This window comes from Tenebrio molitor, chromosome 7, assembly GCF_963966145.1.
Source record: "Tenebrio molitor chromosome 7, icTenMoli1.1, whole genome shotgun sequence".
Classification (NCBI taxonomy): domain Eukaryota; kingdom Metazoa; phylum Arthropoda; class Insecta; order Coleoptera; family Tenebrionidae; genus Tenebrio; species Tenebrio molitor.
Window position 1 is genome coordinate 10,346,489 of NC_091052.1, and position 14,845 is coordinate 10,361,333.

At 38.3% G+C, this 14,845-nt stretch overlaps 1 protein-coding gene across 3 annotated transcripts in view; it reads left to right on the forward strand.

The window, feature by feature from the left end:
- Window positions 1-14,536, forward strand: part of LOC138135249 (alkaline phosphatase-like) — a 42,465-nt gene extending 27,929 nt beyond the window's left edge. Inside the window, exons 6-10 of one of the 3 annotated variants that reach the window (XR_011160903.1) lie at window positions 4,139-4,346; window positions 5,562-5,702; window positions 10,448-10,642; window positions 13,691-14,250; window positions 14,305-14,536. Coding sequence is in view for 2 of the 3 variants with exons in the window: in XM_069053945.1 (XP_068910046.1) it covers window positions 4,139-4,346; window positions 5,562-5,702; window positions 10,448-10,642; window positions 13,691-14,196 (1,050 nt within the window). In the remaining variant the exon portion in view is untranslated. Of the gene's footprint in view, window positions 1-4,138; window positions 4,347-5,561; window positions 5,703-10,447; window positions 10,643-13,690 lie in introns of all 3 variants that reach the window. The other 2 variants (XM_069053945.1, XM_069053946.1) reach the window with 2 other exon arrangements.
- The last annotated feature ends 309 nt before the right edge of the window (window positions 14,537-14,845 follow it).

A 14,845-nucleotide genomic window follows, 5' to 3' on the forward strand; every position in this document is an offset into this window, starting at 1 on the left:
CGGCCGAGATCTCTTCTCATCAATATGTCGTTGTGGAGGTTTTAAAGTTCGATAAGTCATTTCTGACGTGCAGACTGGGCAGGTCAGGACACCGGATGTTTAAACTCTCTCTCTCTCTCGAACTAATCTCCCTATTTAGAATTTACGACCAGTACGTATGGTCCGGATAAAACTCAATAAACTTAATGGATACATACACAAGAGTGCTTTATCGCTATCATTGAAGCAAATACATCACATAAATTCCTAAGACTCTCGAACTCTTAAATAAACAACCTTTGTCGACGATACGTTGGATCGTAGAGAATTTTTAGGACGCTCCGCCGATTGCTCTCCGACAATAAACCATAAGACGGTACTCCCAGAAATACGTTTCACCTGCAGTAAAAAAGTTTTGTTTCCCATACATCACGTTAATTCGATGGAAACATCACTCCGGACAGGAATGTAATCACTGAAATCTGCCGGTCCCATCATTGCCCGGAATCGTTTATCGATAAATTGGTACATCTTTATTGCAGTTTGATAGTTGTTCACCACCGACTTACGAAATTCAATTTTCCGCCCAATTATTTCACAAACTAAGTGAGCCGAACGAGCGATCGCCGCAACTTTGTAATTTTAAAAATTGTTCAAGTTTTAATCGCATTCAATCGGCGATCGGGCCAATTCCGCAAGGGTGAGTAAGATGTATAGTCCTGGTGAGAAGCTGTACGCAGTGATGATTCAAGTAAAAATAAAGCAGACGGAAGGTTGGGAGGAGTTTTTGAAATTGAGACAAATTACACCAAAAATTTTATAAATAAAGAGTTTCACCTAGCGACGATTTAGAGAAGGAAGAATTTCTGTTGTTACTAAAGCAAGTAGCTTCTACTGAAGTATGATACAGATACAGGTGATAATAGAACAACCTACAGAATTCAAAAAATAGGTATTGGAGTGACAGTTACTAACAATATACAGGGTATTTCACGAGTAAAAATGAGTCCGACGGAATTGAAAATGCAACCCACAATACATTTGCGAAGCAAACGTGGATATGGACACCGAGAATATTGTATTTTTAATTCCGTCTGGCTCATTATCACTTGTGAAGTACCCTGTATTGTACCGTTACTGGACGTTCTGGTGCTCCACGAGTTAACACATGGCCAAAATGAGTCAAACTTAGAAGATACCTCATAATAGGTGACAAAATCTGCTGTTGTTGCTTTGAGCAATTGGGATAACAAGCAAGGTATTTTTTGGAGGGTTCAAAATAAAATGATCTGCATTATTGACCTACTTTCCACCATGTGATTTCTTTTTGTCTCCAGAAGACAAAATATTGGAACTTGAAAAATACTGTTTTTGAAATAACTCAAAGAGAGTGGAATCTTTTGTTAACTGGTTCCATAGAATACATTAAATTGAATGTCGAATACAGTGAAAAACAGAGATAAAAATGTTTTTTCAAAAAATTATTTTGTATTAAGTGCGCAAAATGATTGTTTTTTGTTGGGGTATGAGAATGAGTTTTTGGTCGAGACCGTCAGGTCGAGACTTCAAACTCATTCGAATGCGCCAACAAAACAATCATCTTGTGCACGAAATACAAACACTATTTTTTCTACAACCGCATTTGAGAATTTTTGATTTTTTAAATTTTTGTAAAATTTTCCTTGGATGCTAAAATATTTGTGAAAAAGTTTCCTTGGATGCTAAAATATAACTATTTTAGCATCCAAGGAAACTTTTTGACAAATCTTTTTTCACTATCAAAAATGACATACTTTGCGACTTGATAACGATGCATAAATGTCACGTTTTTTTGACGGTTGTAGAAAAAAATATTTATTTGATTAAACTGCAGAAATTCCCGAACGAAAAATATAGCCAATAATAAATTTTGAGACAATGGAAAATGAAAAAGAATGTAGGAAAGAAGGAGAAGAGAAACTTTGGGTTAATTTGTATTGTTTTGTCGGCAAATATTTGCAACTGAATCACAACGTCGCTCATCAGTCACAATTAGGCTTACGTCTCTTTCAGTATATTTTCAAGGGGATATGTGCAAACGAAAGGGATTTCAGTCCCGGAGCCGGGATGTGGGGTGGCAAACTTTGGTGCTTTTTTTCAATTTAAATTAACCAGATCCGCGACTTTCGGACAGTTTGAATAAAATTATGTGTAACGAGAAGCGTCTTTGTAAACAGCGTCATCTGTAACAACATCTGGCGTTTTTCTTCAAACCAATAACGCTATTGATCCGAGTCATGAATTTGGCGTAACACACCGAACTTGGCAACAACATAATTATACGGACTGTGTTTGCTCTTTGCGACATATTGATTCATCAAGCGTAGTATAAAAATAAACATAAAACCACTTCCAAGACCTTTGTGCCCGAACTCAAAGTGAAATAATTTTATTGACTAGACGGAAAGTAAATTGTTTCGACAGAAACAATGTCTAAAATAAATTGGTGGCTGAAGCTTTTTGAATTTACTGAACCGTAAGTGATACGAACTTTGAACGATATGTATATTTTTGTAGCATGACTCTCTTTGATACACCGGTCTTGATAGGCACTTCCGCCGGATTATTTCGAACAGATCCTTCGGCCCATTACGTGAGCACGCATAACTGAGCCAACTTATGGTACGATCAGATTTTAATAGTTTTAAATTCGACGGGGGAAAAATGCAAATTTTCACGCCGACAAATCAATAAGGAAAAGGAGCTTACGAAGTTACAAATTTCGCTTATCTATGCACCAATAACCCGGGCTTTGGAATTTTCGCGTTCGAGTTTTTGATGTGGGATTTGGATTTTTCGAACCCGAATTATGCCAAACGCTCGCGAAAAGCTGTCCCATCGATTTTTCTGCATCCGCACAGTTGCAGGTATAAATCCAATTAAGATGAAGGTTATGCTGATGGATTAAACGACAAAAATTGATTGATTGCGTAAGTTCGCGAGCTACTATCGGAAGGGGAAGTTATAAAAATACTTTGGGAGAAAATTATGCCGCGGTAATACCGAATGGATACTAAAATTTTAGGCGCTTGTAAAAATGACGAAATATTTTTATGAGAGCGATAAATGTGGTACAGTTGATTGTGTGTTTGTTGAACTAATGGACCGTTCTTTGTGCCCAACTATAAAACTCGTGCCCGAAAAATATTTTAATGTCATGATTTAAACATTTCAATCGCCATCAAACCGATAAGACTTCGCTCGAATAAAATAAATAGATTTGGGGCCATCTCCGAGCCAGTTTCTTCCTTCGTATGGGTTCACCGGGTCTTATCTTGCCGTTAGCGTAAATTTAAAATTACTCAACGAGCAGGAAAAATTATTTTACTCGACACTTCCACTGACTTCGTGACCTGAAATGATTCCTGAAATAGCATCTACGTATGGCACTCACCTCAAAAGTGCTAAAGAGTATAAAGGTGCAATATAAATACCTCCCAAATGGAAAATCGATATAGATTGGGTACTAAAACACACAATAGTTTCGGGTTCGACTCTGCAAACTTGGCTCTTTCCTCTCAACAAATAGCCAGATCGGTCTAGAAATTATCCCACATCAGACCCACGCAAAAATTAAATCAAGACAGTTAGCGATACTTGCTTTATTCATGGTAAACTATAACTTGTCATTTGCAGGGACTGACTCGCAGAAGGGTGACTGTAACGGGTCACGCCCTAAACTTCGCAACATTTCCATCCCGCGTGATTTATTTATAAAAAAATCTAAGAGTCTTAGAGCATCATCAAGTGCGGTTTTCTTGTGCATCCATTACGCCTTTGAACTTGCACAGCTTATGCAGTAATTTCAAATCAGATTTTTACTTACTGAGATCACAGAGAATACTAGAGAAGCACGGTGCCGACACTCCCTGGAGTAAGGTACACACGTTAACAGCAAAAAATGATAATTCTCTTGAAAACTGCAGCGAAATGGCTGGCCTGCTCCGGCTTAATTAAAATCGAGCATGTTTCTGTTTAATTATTTGCCATCAGATAACGGGCGTAATGAGATACTGTTTTCCATCAGCAAAACGAGAACATTTAAAAATGTTAAATTAAGAATCCAATTATTCCGAAGAGATTACGGAATCATAAAGGGGGAGCGGATCGTTTTTTGCAGGTCCTGCTCGGAGGCGGTCGCAGACATTGGTTGCCGAAAGTTGCCCACGATCCAGAACAAACTAAAGAGGAAGGTCGGCGCCTGGATGGACGTAATCTCATCGATGACTGGGCCCGAGATAAGAAAAAGCGTGGACTCAAAGCGGAATACGTCTGGAATAAAGGACAGCTTGATAAAATTAACCCCAATCAAGTCGACTACTTGCTTGGTAAGTTCGGACTGGGTCTTTTCAGGGCTTTATCATCTCGTGATGAACTAGAATAATGACCTAATGCCAGCTGAGTAAGGAGCTTTATTGTTCGATTGTCTGTTTATGATATTCCCGGCGCACCAAGTCCTCGACGTGATAGCCAATATGATGACCACAAAAGAACAATGGAAATTTCGACCGACTCAATTTACACCAAACTAAAATTGTGAAAATTCTACCAAACTAAAATCGTGAAAATTCTACCGATCGCCCCGGATTATACCATTATACTCGTATTTGTTTGCATTCCGCGAGTTCATTAAAAAATGCGCTTCGAAATGTTTTGGCAACTATTCACCGGAAATCCTGCTCGGCATATTTTCCGCGGAAACTTTTTATTATCGACGTTATTTTGACTGTTACCTGACTGCGGAAAGGGAACACCTATAGATTCTACTTTATTGCATCGTTATTGTAACAAAATATGTAGCCAAGTTTTCAAGTTTATGGCATTGCAACTTTGCCAAATGCCATGTTTACATATTTAGAAGTTTCACAAGGGTGGAGTGTTAAACTGCAAACTTTTGCACATAAATCAACATTTAATAAAAGCAATAAAAGTAAATCCGACCCACATCTAATTTGTTATTCGTGCGAATTTATCGTATGTAAAATCGTTTGCAGTTCGCTTTGACTGAAATTAACACGTTGTGCAATTAACTGGCACACACGCCACAAGTACTTGTGGAACAGCTAACCAACAACTGGAATTTTTCGAACAATTTATGCAAAGCACTGCGACTGCATCGAGTGGGACTAAACGTCTCTTCGTGAAAATGTTAAGAAACATTTGCGAAATTCGTTAGGAAAATTCCACTGAAATTTTCCCGTTTTAATACTCATTCCAGAACAAACAACCTCTTCAGATATGTATGGAGCGTCACGCGTTCTTCAAGCTTCTTTTAAATTTGTAAACAATTTCACGCTCTTGGAATAATTCCCCCAAGCTCGGAAATTGTCAAGTGACGAAAAAGAGATCATTCTGGAAAAAAACGCCGATCATTAAACCCATTTCTTGTCGTTTCTTTTTTCAATAAATATTTTTAGTCGATATGACTGGTCGTCATGTTGACATACTCGTATATTCCCCATTACAGTTTATTCTGGCCATTAATTAATTTGTGAACTGGTTTCCGTCTAATTAGTACATTCAGAACTATAATTTATTAACAGGTCTGTTCTCCTATTCACACATGGACTTTGAAGCCGACCGTGATCCAGGTCCAAGTGGAGATCCATCCTTGGCCGACATGACCCGTTCCGCCCTCTCCATTTTGTTGAAGAATCCCAAAGGATTCTTCCTGTTTGTGGAAGGTTAGTTTTGCAATTTGCATGATGTTAATTCGGTGCTAAATTGGAACGCTCTCTACAATGAAATGTAACTAGGAGGAAATTTTTTCTATTTGCGCGTTAATCTCAAGTCGTTCACAATTGTGTTATTTACGACAGGGGTGATAATTAAGGCTCATCCCCTTGTGTAATTTAAATACTTCGGATCTTAAATGCTGTAGGTATCTATACGAGTACGTCGTCGTTGTTGCAAATTCCTCAGACGCTTAGAATACCTAACCTCTATCTATCTGCCAACTTTGCCTTTCTGCTTTGATAAAAAATTCAAAGGAATTAGCTAGACTAGTCTGCCGGTTCTGCAAATATCAAAGATGTAATGTGAGAGGTCACGATAGCTTTGTTTTTGCAGATCTCATCCGAGACGACGGTTTTAACAATTTTCTTGCCAAAAAGACAAGGTTGGCTCAATTAGACACCACCACACTCTTCTTTCATTTAAATTTACTGCTTTAATCCTGGCAACATGTTTCGGCGTGTCGCTCCCGACTGAACATTACTGGAAGAGCTAAACATTTAAATGCGTCACAACACATTAGTCCCTTCATCCCTTGTCAAAATTGAACAATTAAAACAAATTGAAACGTACTAATACCATTTGATCGTTACAAAATTTATCAATAACTGCGTCAATACAGAATTTGTAATGTATCCACCCAATCAACAATAATTGAATCCATTTCCCTTCTGGGAAGCGACGAGCACCGGACAAAAGAAACAAATTGGATCTTTGACGTCTAATGAAGACATTTTCACAATGCTACATTAAAAGTTCATTGTATTGAAGTCTTGTAAGGGCGCGACTGTATTTCCTTTCGTCATTTTCGTGCAATTTCGACGGATTATATTTAATAGCTTAACAGGAAAAGCAGCAAATCGGAAAATCCGGTTCGATGTGAGAAATCTTCTCGGTAAAAGGCACAATTAATGTAGAAATTTGTTCCGGAATCTTTTGGGACTGGAGCTGAAAGGGAATTGACGATGCATGTGCAAGCATACATATAAATGAAGGAAAATTGCTAGTTTAAAATGCAGTTGCAACACAACGGAACGAATTGCTTTGACTGTTGTGTGTTTAAAATTCTCTGAATTGAACGTCAATACATAACAAACTTTCAAACTAATTTCTTGTAAGCGAAACCTTTCTATTTCCTGAGCTGAATAGCTACCATTATGCATGAGATTTTGATTACAATTCAAGCATAAACTTGTTAACGACGAACTCAGTCAGTCTTGTAGGCTTGGACCTGTCTATTTATATGGCAAACTGAAACAATGAACTCTATACACGACAGAGTATATTGTTCGGAGGAAATTATTGTCCGATAGTTGAAGCAAGTGATTATTAGTTTACCATTGAAAGGGGCTGTTACAATGATACGAATTGTTGAAAGGTTTGCAATAATTGCCATCGTCTAATCATGCGTTCATTCCTGTAATGACCAGCATCCAGATGGAATGTTGCCCCAACTAATTAATTACGCGTCATGCGTTGCATCAAATATTCGAAGAAGTTCAAACGAAATTATTCCCAGATTACTACTAGCTAGGTTACAAGGACAAGGGTTATGGTTTCGTGTCTGGCTTAACACTGTTGTGAATAATCGTCAAAGGTAACTTGGCCTGCATTTTAATGAGCAGACAAGGCTGTTGACATCTGATTACTCTCGTGCTTAAATGCCTTCACATACAAATTTAAATGTATGGAAACTTGGCTTGTATAAATTTACATAAATCGATAGTTTTGGACAAGTTTTCAAGAAGTTTTGATAATTTTTATAACAATGACTTAACGGAATATCTTAACTTTATTTTATTTATTTAATAGTTATTTACATTACAAATGCGGTAGGGTACATTTTACAGCGCGAGGTTTTTAGATTGAACACGACCGCGCAGCGGGAGTGTTTTAACAAAAACCGAGCGATGTAAAATGCCTACCGCGTTAGTAATGTATTAATCTTGTTGACCGACAACTCGTTTTCTCAAATTTGAAATTTGTTGTAACCAATTTTGCAAAACCTGTCAAAGACTGACATTATATGCTTGTGATTTATACCACAAGATGGCGCCATCAGAATTCACAATTTTTCAGAAGAAAACAATTAAATTATGTTCATTTTCGAAAACTGAACGGATCAAGGACAGCGGTATCTTGTCTTAGTATAAATGGACTTTATTTATGATAAGCTAACAGTTTTTTTGGACGTCCCTGAAAGCTTAAAATTTTCGTGGTATTTTACACACTCCGTGCGGTAGTTTGATTAGTGTGTAAAAATCAAGATACCGTAGCTATTCAAAGTGTGTAAACATGTCATTTAGAGTTGAGGAGGCCAAAAATGTTATTTACAGGTGCATATTAGAGGGTTTAGTTAGAGAAAAAGTAATAACATTTTTTAACTGTTATTTCTAAGTAATTTGTCAAAAGTATCTCGATCATCATTCAGTGAGAAATGTTTGAAGCTGAAAACATTAATATTAGGTCGTAACTCAAAATCACGCGTCTTGGAGATCATAACCGTGGCTTTATATTAACCATAAATATTAAAAATTGAACCGCTTGAGGTATTTCTAGAAAAATATTTGAGTTGGGAGAATGCGGACTTTATTGCACCATAACTTCGTCTTCTGCATGTGCACACGAACGCCTACTTAAGACTAGAGAGCAAAATAAGTTTGGATTTTTTTGGCGTTATTTGACGGTAATTACGAAGACGAATCGGACGTCCGTGTTTGATTTAGAGAAAAATGAAGGTCGGCAAAGGGCGCCCTCGTTCTTATTCTGTCGATTTCGAGGAGAAAATTGCTCGTGAAAGTTTCATAGGCGCACAAAGAATGTAAATTAATCAATGTCCTTTTGCCAAAGGTTGAAATACTTTTTAATGAAACTACCGGTCAAAAGAAAAACCTAATGGACCTTCCTGTCTTTATTTCTGTTTAGCACCCGGAATCGAGCATCGTGTTTTACACGAACCGCCCGATAAGGAAGCATTAGCAAATCAATCAAACGGAATGGTTTCTGGTCTGGAAATGTTACGAGATTTGTTCTTTTTATTCATACAGAAAAACGGAAAAAATACGCACTGGAAGTGCAGAATAAATTATACACAATGAGCCGGGCCACAAATCATCGGGAACCTCCAATAAATTTGTTCTGCCAGTTTACAACGGATTTGGGATTCAATAAAATCACAAAGCAATAATGTGCACAGACGAAACAACGCGATTAGCGAGTGATTATTGGAAAAATTTACATTTTACGCCGATAGGAGGCTCAATAAAGAACAAATAAAATTATAACACCATTTACATAATTGTGTTAGATTTTATCAATTCATTTTTGAGTCTTTCGACCGACGAAAAATGGTGGGGCTGCCAACTCCACCTTGTTTATTCTCTTTCACTAGTTGTGCGGTGGCGAATTTAATAAAGCTCTGATGTAGGTTGGCATCGTTTTCACAAGACGCTTTGTGCCTGGATTTACGCATAATTTCCGCAAGCAACAAACATCTTATTGATGTCTTTTGCCCATGTGGAATGGATGTAATTATACAGGGGTTGTAGTTTAGTTGCATTTCCTCGACACCCAAAACAAAGTGAAGTTATTTTCACAAAAGACCGTTGCCAATCTGTTTAGTTCCTAATAAACATTGTCATATAACAGTTATCGACACAAAGATTCGTTAATTGCCTTTTGACGAACACGAAAGAATTGGAAAGAAAACAACTTCCCATTTATTGGAGAAATAATCTTATAAGTTCCGAGAAAAGACGAACACCATGACCTGCAATATACTCCATCCCCCGAATGTCAACGGAGGTTTCTGAAACTGTTTACTTAATGGAAAGGCTGAAAGTGTATCGAGCCACTGAGGAAATATAATTTTTTTCGCTCATTCTTTCTTCGACTTGTGGAGATATTTCAGGAGTAACACCTGCTCAAATACACCAAGACCAAGGTAATATCGATTTTGTATGCAACGGCCATGTTTGGAGGGACTCGTGGTAAATTCCTTGAGCGCGAGTCTAAATCTGCGGTGGTAAGTTATTCGGGGGCGGCACTTTAGCCGCAAGAAAAACTGGAGAATCAAGCCTAAACTATAATTTTGCCCTGTCAAGTATTGTAAATTTTCTCGATCTCGTACCGGCAACGACACGAAAAACGCGAATTCGTTTCGGTTTGTAATTCCGCTCGACATTTACATAAATATTATGAATATTTTTGACAACTCGTTCTTGTGTAATCTTCAGAACAATAACTCAACTGCAATAATAAAACTTTGGGAATTCTAATCGAAGGGAATAAAAAAATTCAGCTCCAACGACATAATTATGCAAATTTGGAATTCAATTCATGAACGGCACTTTAATCTACTTCCAAACTTTCCGAAGAGGAAAGACTTACGACACGATCGTGCCAAAATTCAATATCATTCAATACGGACACGAGTCTTATCCACTGTCAACAAATTAACACTTGCATAATCCCCCTGATCCCGGCTTAATATGCAAATACGACTGTTATTCCCTATTTGTGTTCGTGGTAAAAGTGATCGGTTTGGAATGCAATAATTCATGTCGGGAGCACGCTGATTAATGCCGCCCTCATCGGACTCTCTATTTCCAGCATATTAATGTGAACGCATCCAGATTGGCTTTCTATAATTCATACCATTGCAGGATAATTTTGTAATTTCTATGCTTATTTCTAGGTGGCCGTATTGATCACGCTCACCACTACAACAACGCTTACAGAGCTTTAGATGAAACACTTGCGATGGAGACGGCGCTATTGGCGGCTTTAGCGCTTATAAATCCTACAGAGACGTTAATAGTTGTAACTTCGGATCACTCCCACGTCCTAACAATGGGAGGACAAGCAACGCCACGAGGACATCCAATTCTCGGTAAATAGCTTCACTCTTCCAGTTTAAAAACTTGCAGGAATATGAAAATGTCTGAGCGACTCGCATTAACATATTTAGCTCTGTGGAAAAACTAGTCGAGCTGTCTTTCTCTCGCACCAAGTGGGCTCTCGTGAAGGAAACACACGCGAAACACCCACGAAGAATTATTATGTTCTTCCAATCTGCCCCGCCACGATCTCCAATCTTATCCTCCGAAGTGGGATCCTCTTACGTCAAAAAATGGCTAATGGATGTAAAAGTATTGATTTCGGAAATTGCACATGTGTCGTTCCTCGGGAATTTTATTTACAATGACAAAAAGATCGCAGCTGTAATAATAACACCGGATAATTATTTTCACGCTCGCGCGACATTTAATTGCCAATTTGGATCGAGTCAAATCAAAATCTACCCGAATCCGGGGAGCAGCTTTCTTTGAGAAGCATTTCAAATCTAAAAATCGGGATGAATGCAATTTATACACAAGAGCTGCGTTGCTTTGTGGGTGCAGGTGTATTTGTAGACAAACAAATTTTTGCTCCGAAAAATACATTCTTTTGAAATTTTGTGTGGGGTTCGTGGACATTGTTCGATTTGTTCGGTCTCGCCTTTCAAAGAAGTTAAATTATTTTAAGTTGAATTAGCCGCGGGTGTTTTTTTAACTGCGAGAGCTTTTACATGAAGTTTGAATTTAAAAAGTTGGAAGACACCGTGCAATTCGGTGCAACCGTGCAAGGCGGAAACACTCGATGTCGAAAAAGAAAAGTTTTTCCATACCGAACGTGGCGGCTCATTATGCATTCGTTTTTTCCCAAAGCTTGTTACGTTGTATTTTTCGGCCCTTCCCACGCAGACACACTTCCCGCAAGAAGTTTAATGGCACCGTCGGATAAAACACAGTAACATTTTCGTTATTAGTGGGAAACAGTCGAGTCAGACTAGCTGTAATTCTGACATGTAATGGATTACCGATCAGGACTGATTGTGGTTTATTTTTTCTTTTGTCGAAAAAAAAATGGATCTCTATATATCCGTCAAGTTCAATTATTTTCATCCGCGTCGACAGAGGAGATAATCTTTTGTTCCGGCTAAAGATGATCAACATCGTTTCCGTAATTGTGGAAAAGTCTTAATTTTAAGGGGTAAATATTATCTGGCTCACAAAGTTTGTTAGAGCGGAGTCGAGAGAATCAATACGTAAATATTGCCAAGAACAAAAATCACTTTATTTCTTGATCTCATATTTATCGTATCACGATATGCTGCCAGTATATTAGGTGAAATATTTACTGAGATTTCTGCTGACAGGCTTCAAGCTCAGTTTTTGCCTTCTCGTCTGCCAGAGGAATCAGATTGGTTGGCACTGGCAAAGTAAAAGCTTGAAATGTAATAGAGTGTGTCTGAAAAAATATTAACAACTTGACATCTAGAGGGACTGATTTACTAGGAAACTACGTGAGCATCGCCGGGTTTTTGTTGCCTCATAACAAGTTTTTTACACATGATGTGGGCCAAATCAAAAATAAAGACTTAACAGTAGATGTACTATGTGGATTCTAGCCCAAAATCCCGTGCATTTTCTTATGAAGATTCGTTTTGTAATTCAACGTTTGGTGTCTAGTAATATTTCTGATAACTTTTCCATTATCCTTTTGCAAATGGTTTCAATAAAGTTACTAAAAATTAGTTCTAGTCTAGTTGCTACACTAGAAGTCAATCAGACATGCAATCGGTCGAATAAAACGAACTTTCATAAGAAAATACATGGGATTTTGGGCTATAAGCCGCATAGCTTCTCTACAGTTAATAAATAAACATTCAAAGTGAACAATTCAAAAATATTGCAACTGCAATTGGGTCCTGCCTGCAATTTTCCCCATAATTTGTAAATTTGGTTGGAAAATGGAGTATAGAATAGGATCTGGCAAAAAACATTTTAAAGAAAATTAAAAAAAAAAACAACAATAAAAATTCGTGAACATAAATTTGGTAGAATGTATTTTTTTTAAACTCCTGTGTAAAATATCGATCTGAAATATTTTTTTCTGTGGCTCTGCGAACATGAAGACTGTTCTGGTTTTTCAGGATTTGCATTTCGAATAAATAAAAAATAAGCTTATACCAACCCGTCAATTTAGAACCTATTGTTTATTCGAGATTTTAGTTAATTATGAACGAAGAAAGGGTGTACCGTTTCCTACCCTTTTGCAGCCATCACATTTGCAGACGCTCACGTTTCACAGCATAAACTAATGTGTGGGAGCTATGCACCTATAGAAAGTTTGTCAGCTATTCATGTAGGAGAGACGTGAGTTTCTGCATAGGCCACAAAGAGTACAAAAATGCACATGTACCGCGTGATAATATTACAGATCAGGTATCATCACAAATTAACAAATGGAACAACGATAGACGCAATATTAATCGAAGCTACTTCACTAAATGGCCAATCATAATTGCAAAAAAAAAAGCTATTACTACAGCGACACCGCAAGGATCGACATATTTGTTGCTTAGATAAACGATTTACCAACAAATTATCAACAAGTTATTTCAGAAATTAATCAAGTTAAATTTTGCAAACAAAATTAAACAAATTTTTATTAGTCAAGCAGGTCAAGCTTATTAACTTTACTGTTGAGTATTTTGATAATATTGACAGGGAAAACAAGTTAAATTTTGTAAACGAGAATCAAGGTTTTATATTGGGTATTGATTTAAATTTATCCTCAAAGTAGGCTTTGAAAATTGTGAACATCCCACGGATTACAGATCACGGATCAGTTGTTTAAATCTAACCTCACTTTTTGCGGTGTTTGTGTTTTTACTCTGCAGACAGACGAGTGGTGCGTTCACAATCGACTCTTCAACGCCAACTTCCAGGATAAATTTATATACTTTACTATTGACTATTTTGATAAAATTGACAGGCAAATTTACAAAATGGTCTATTTTTTTTTCATTAATTTGTATTGCATTGTTTTTTGCTCGTCTTGTTGGAATAAATCATTAGTGGCCTTTGTTTGGTGCAAAAAAAATTGTTTCCAGGTCCGGACAGCAAAGTGTCCGACATCGACGGCCAGCCCTACACCACGATCCTCTATGGCAACGGCCCCGGCTACGCGACTCCCCGCATCGTCCCGATGAACACGACGACGGCGTCGGACGACCGCAATCAAGTGCACGGGTCGGCGGTCCCCCGCCAGTGGGCCACCCACGGCGGCGAAGACGTCCCCGTGTACGCGCTCGGCCCCCTTGCGACCACCCTCTTCACCGGCACCTTCGACCAGAGCTACATCCCGCACGCCGTCGCGTACAGCGCCTGCTTGGGCGAGCACCGACTGCGCTGCCAGGGCATCGACAACTATACCGCCCCCCAGGTGACAACGTGCGTCGCTCCGGAAGTGTCCAGCGTTTCCGCCGCCGGAGCTCCGGTCGTCATAGCCAGCAGCGTGATGGCCGACGACGGGACGCGGGCCAAATCCGGGGCGGGGGTCTTTGTTCCGGTCACGCATCTCCTCTGTTTAGTCATGCTGGAGTTTGCCGTGACGTAATGAACCGTCGAGGGCGAGTTCGTGGTTGGCAGGGTCTGACTTAACGAAATCTAGGTGATAATAATTCGTTCGTTGTATATATTTGATATTGAGGGGGGTGTTGTTTAGGGTCGTTGTAAAGTGTACAGAGTTTAACCGTGACCAATGGAAGACATTTAAAGTTTGTTGCAGCACATTTTGGACTAGTGCACCTCTTGTCACCCACTAATTAGACGATCCAGCAAACTATGAAACGAGTCTGCTAACTTGGCTGGACGTTTAATTATTTTATCATCCACAGTTACATGTTCATTTGGAATTGTATATTTGCATTAACAAATAACAATAAACGTAATATACGTGCAAACTTCTAGTTTCATTCACCATCTAATCTCCAGCCGATTTTAATTGAACATCTTCGCTCCCGTTCTCCAATGTTCACTTCCATATCGCACAATTACATATTTTAATTACTCTCGTAATTATGAGAATCCTTATTTACAAGACGAAATTAAACCACAAAGCTAACTCTACTTCCAATTAAAATAGTAAAATAATTGGAATCGCATTTCTGATGCACACTCAAAAAAGGAAACTAAGTTAATTAGTTCTAGTTAGTTCGTGAAAGAGAACAAACTGTTTGCTGCTCGATTCATCTCGCAGTAATTAC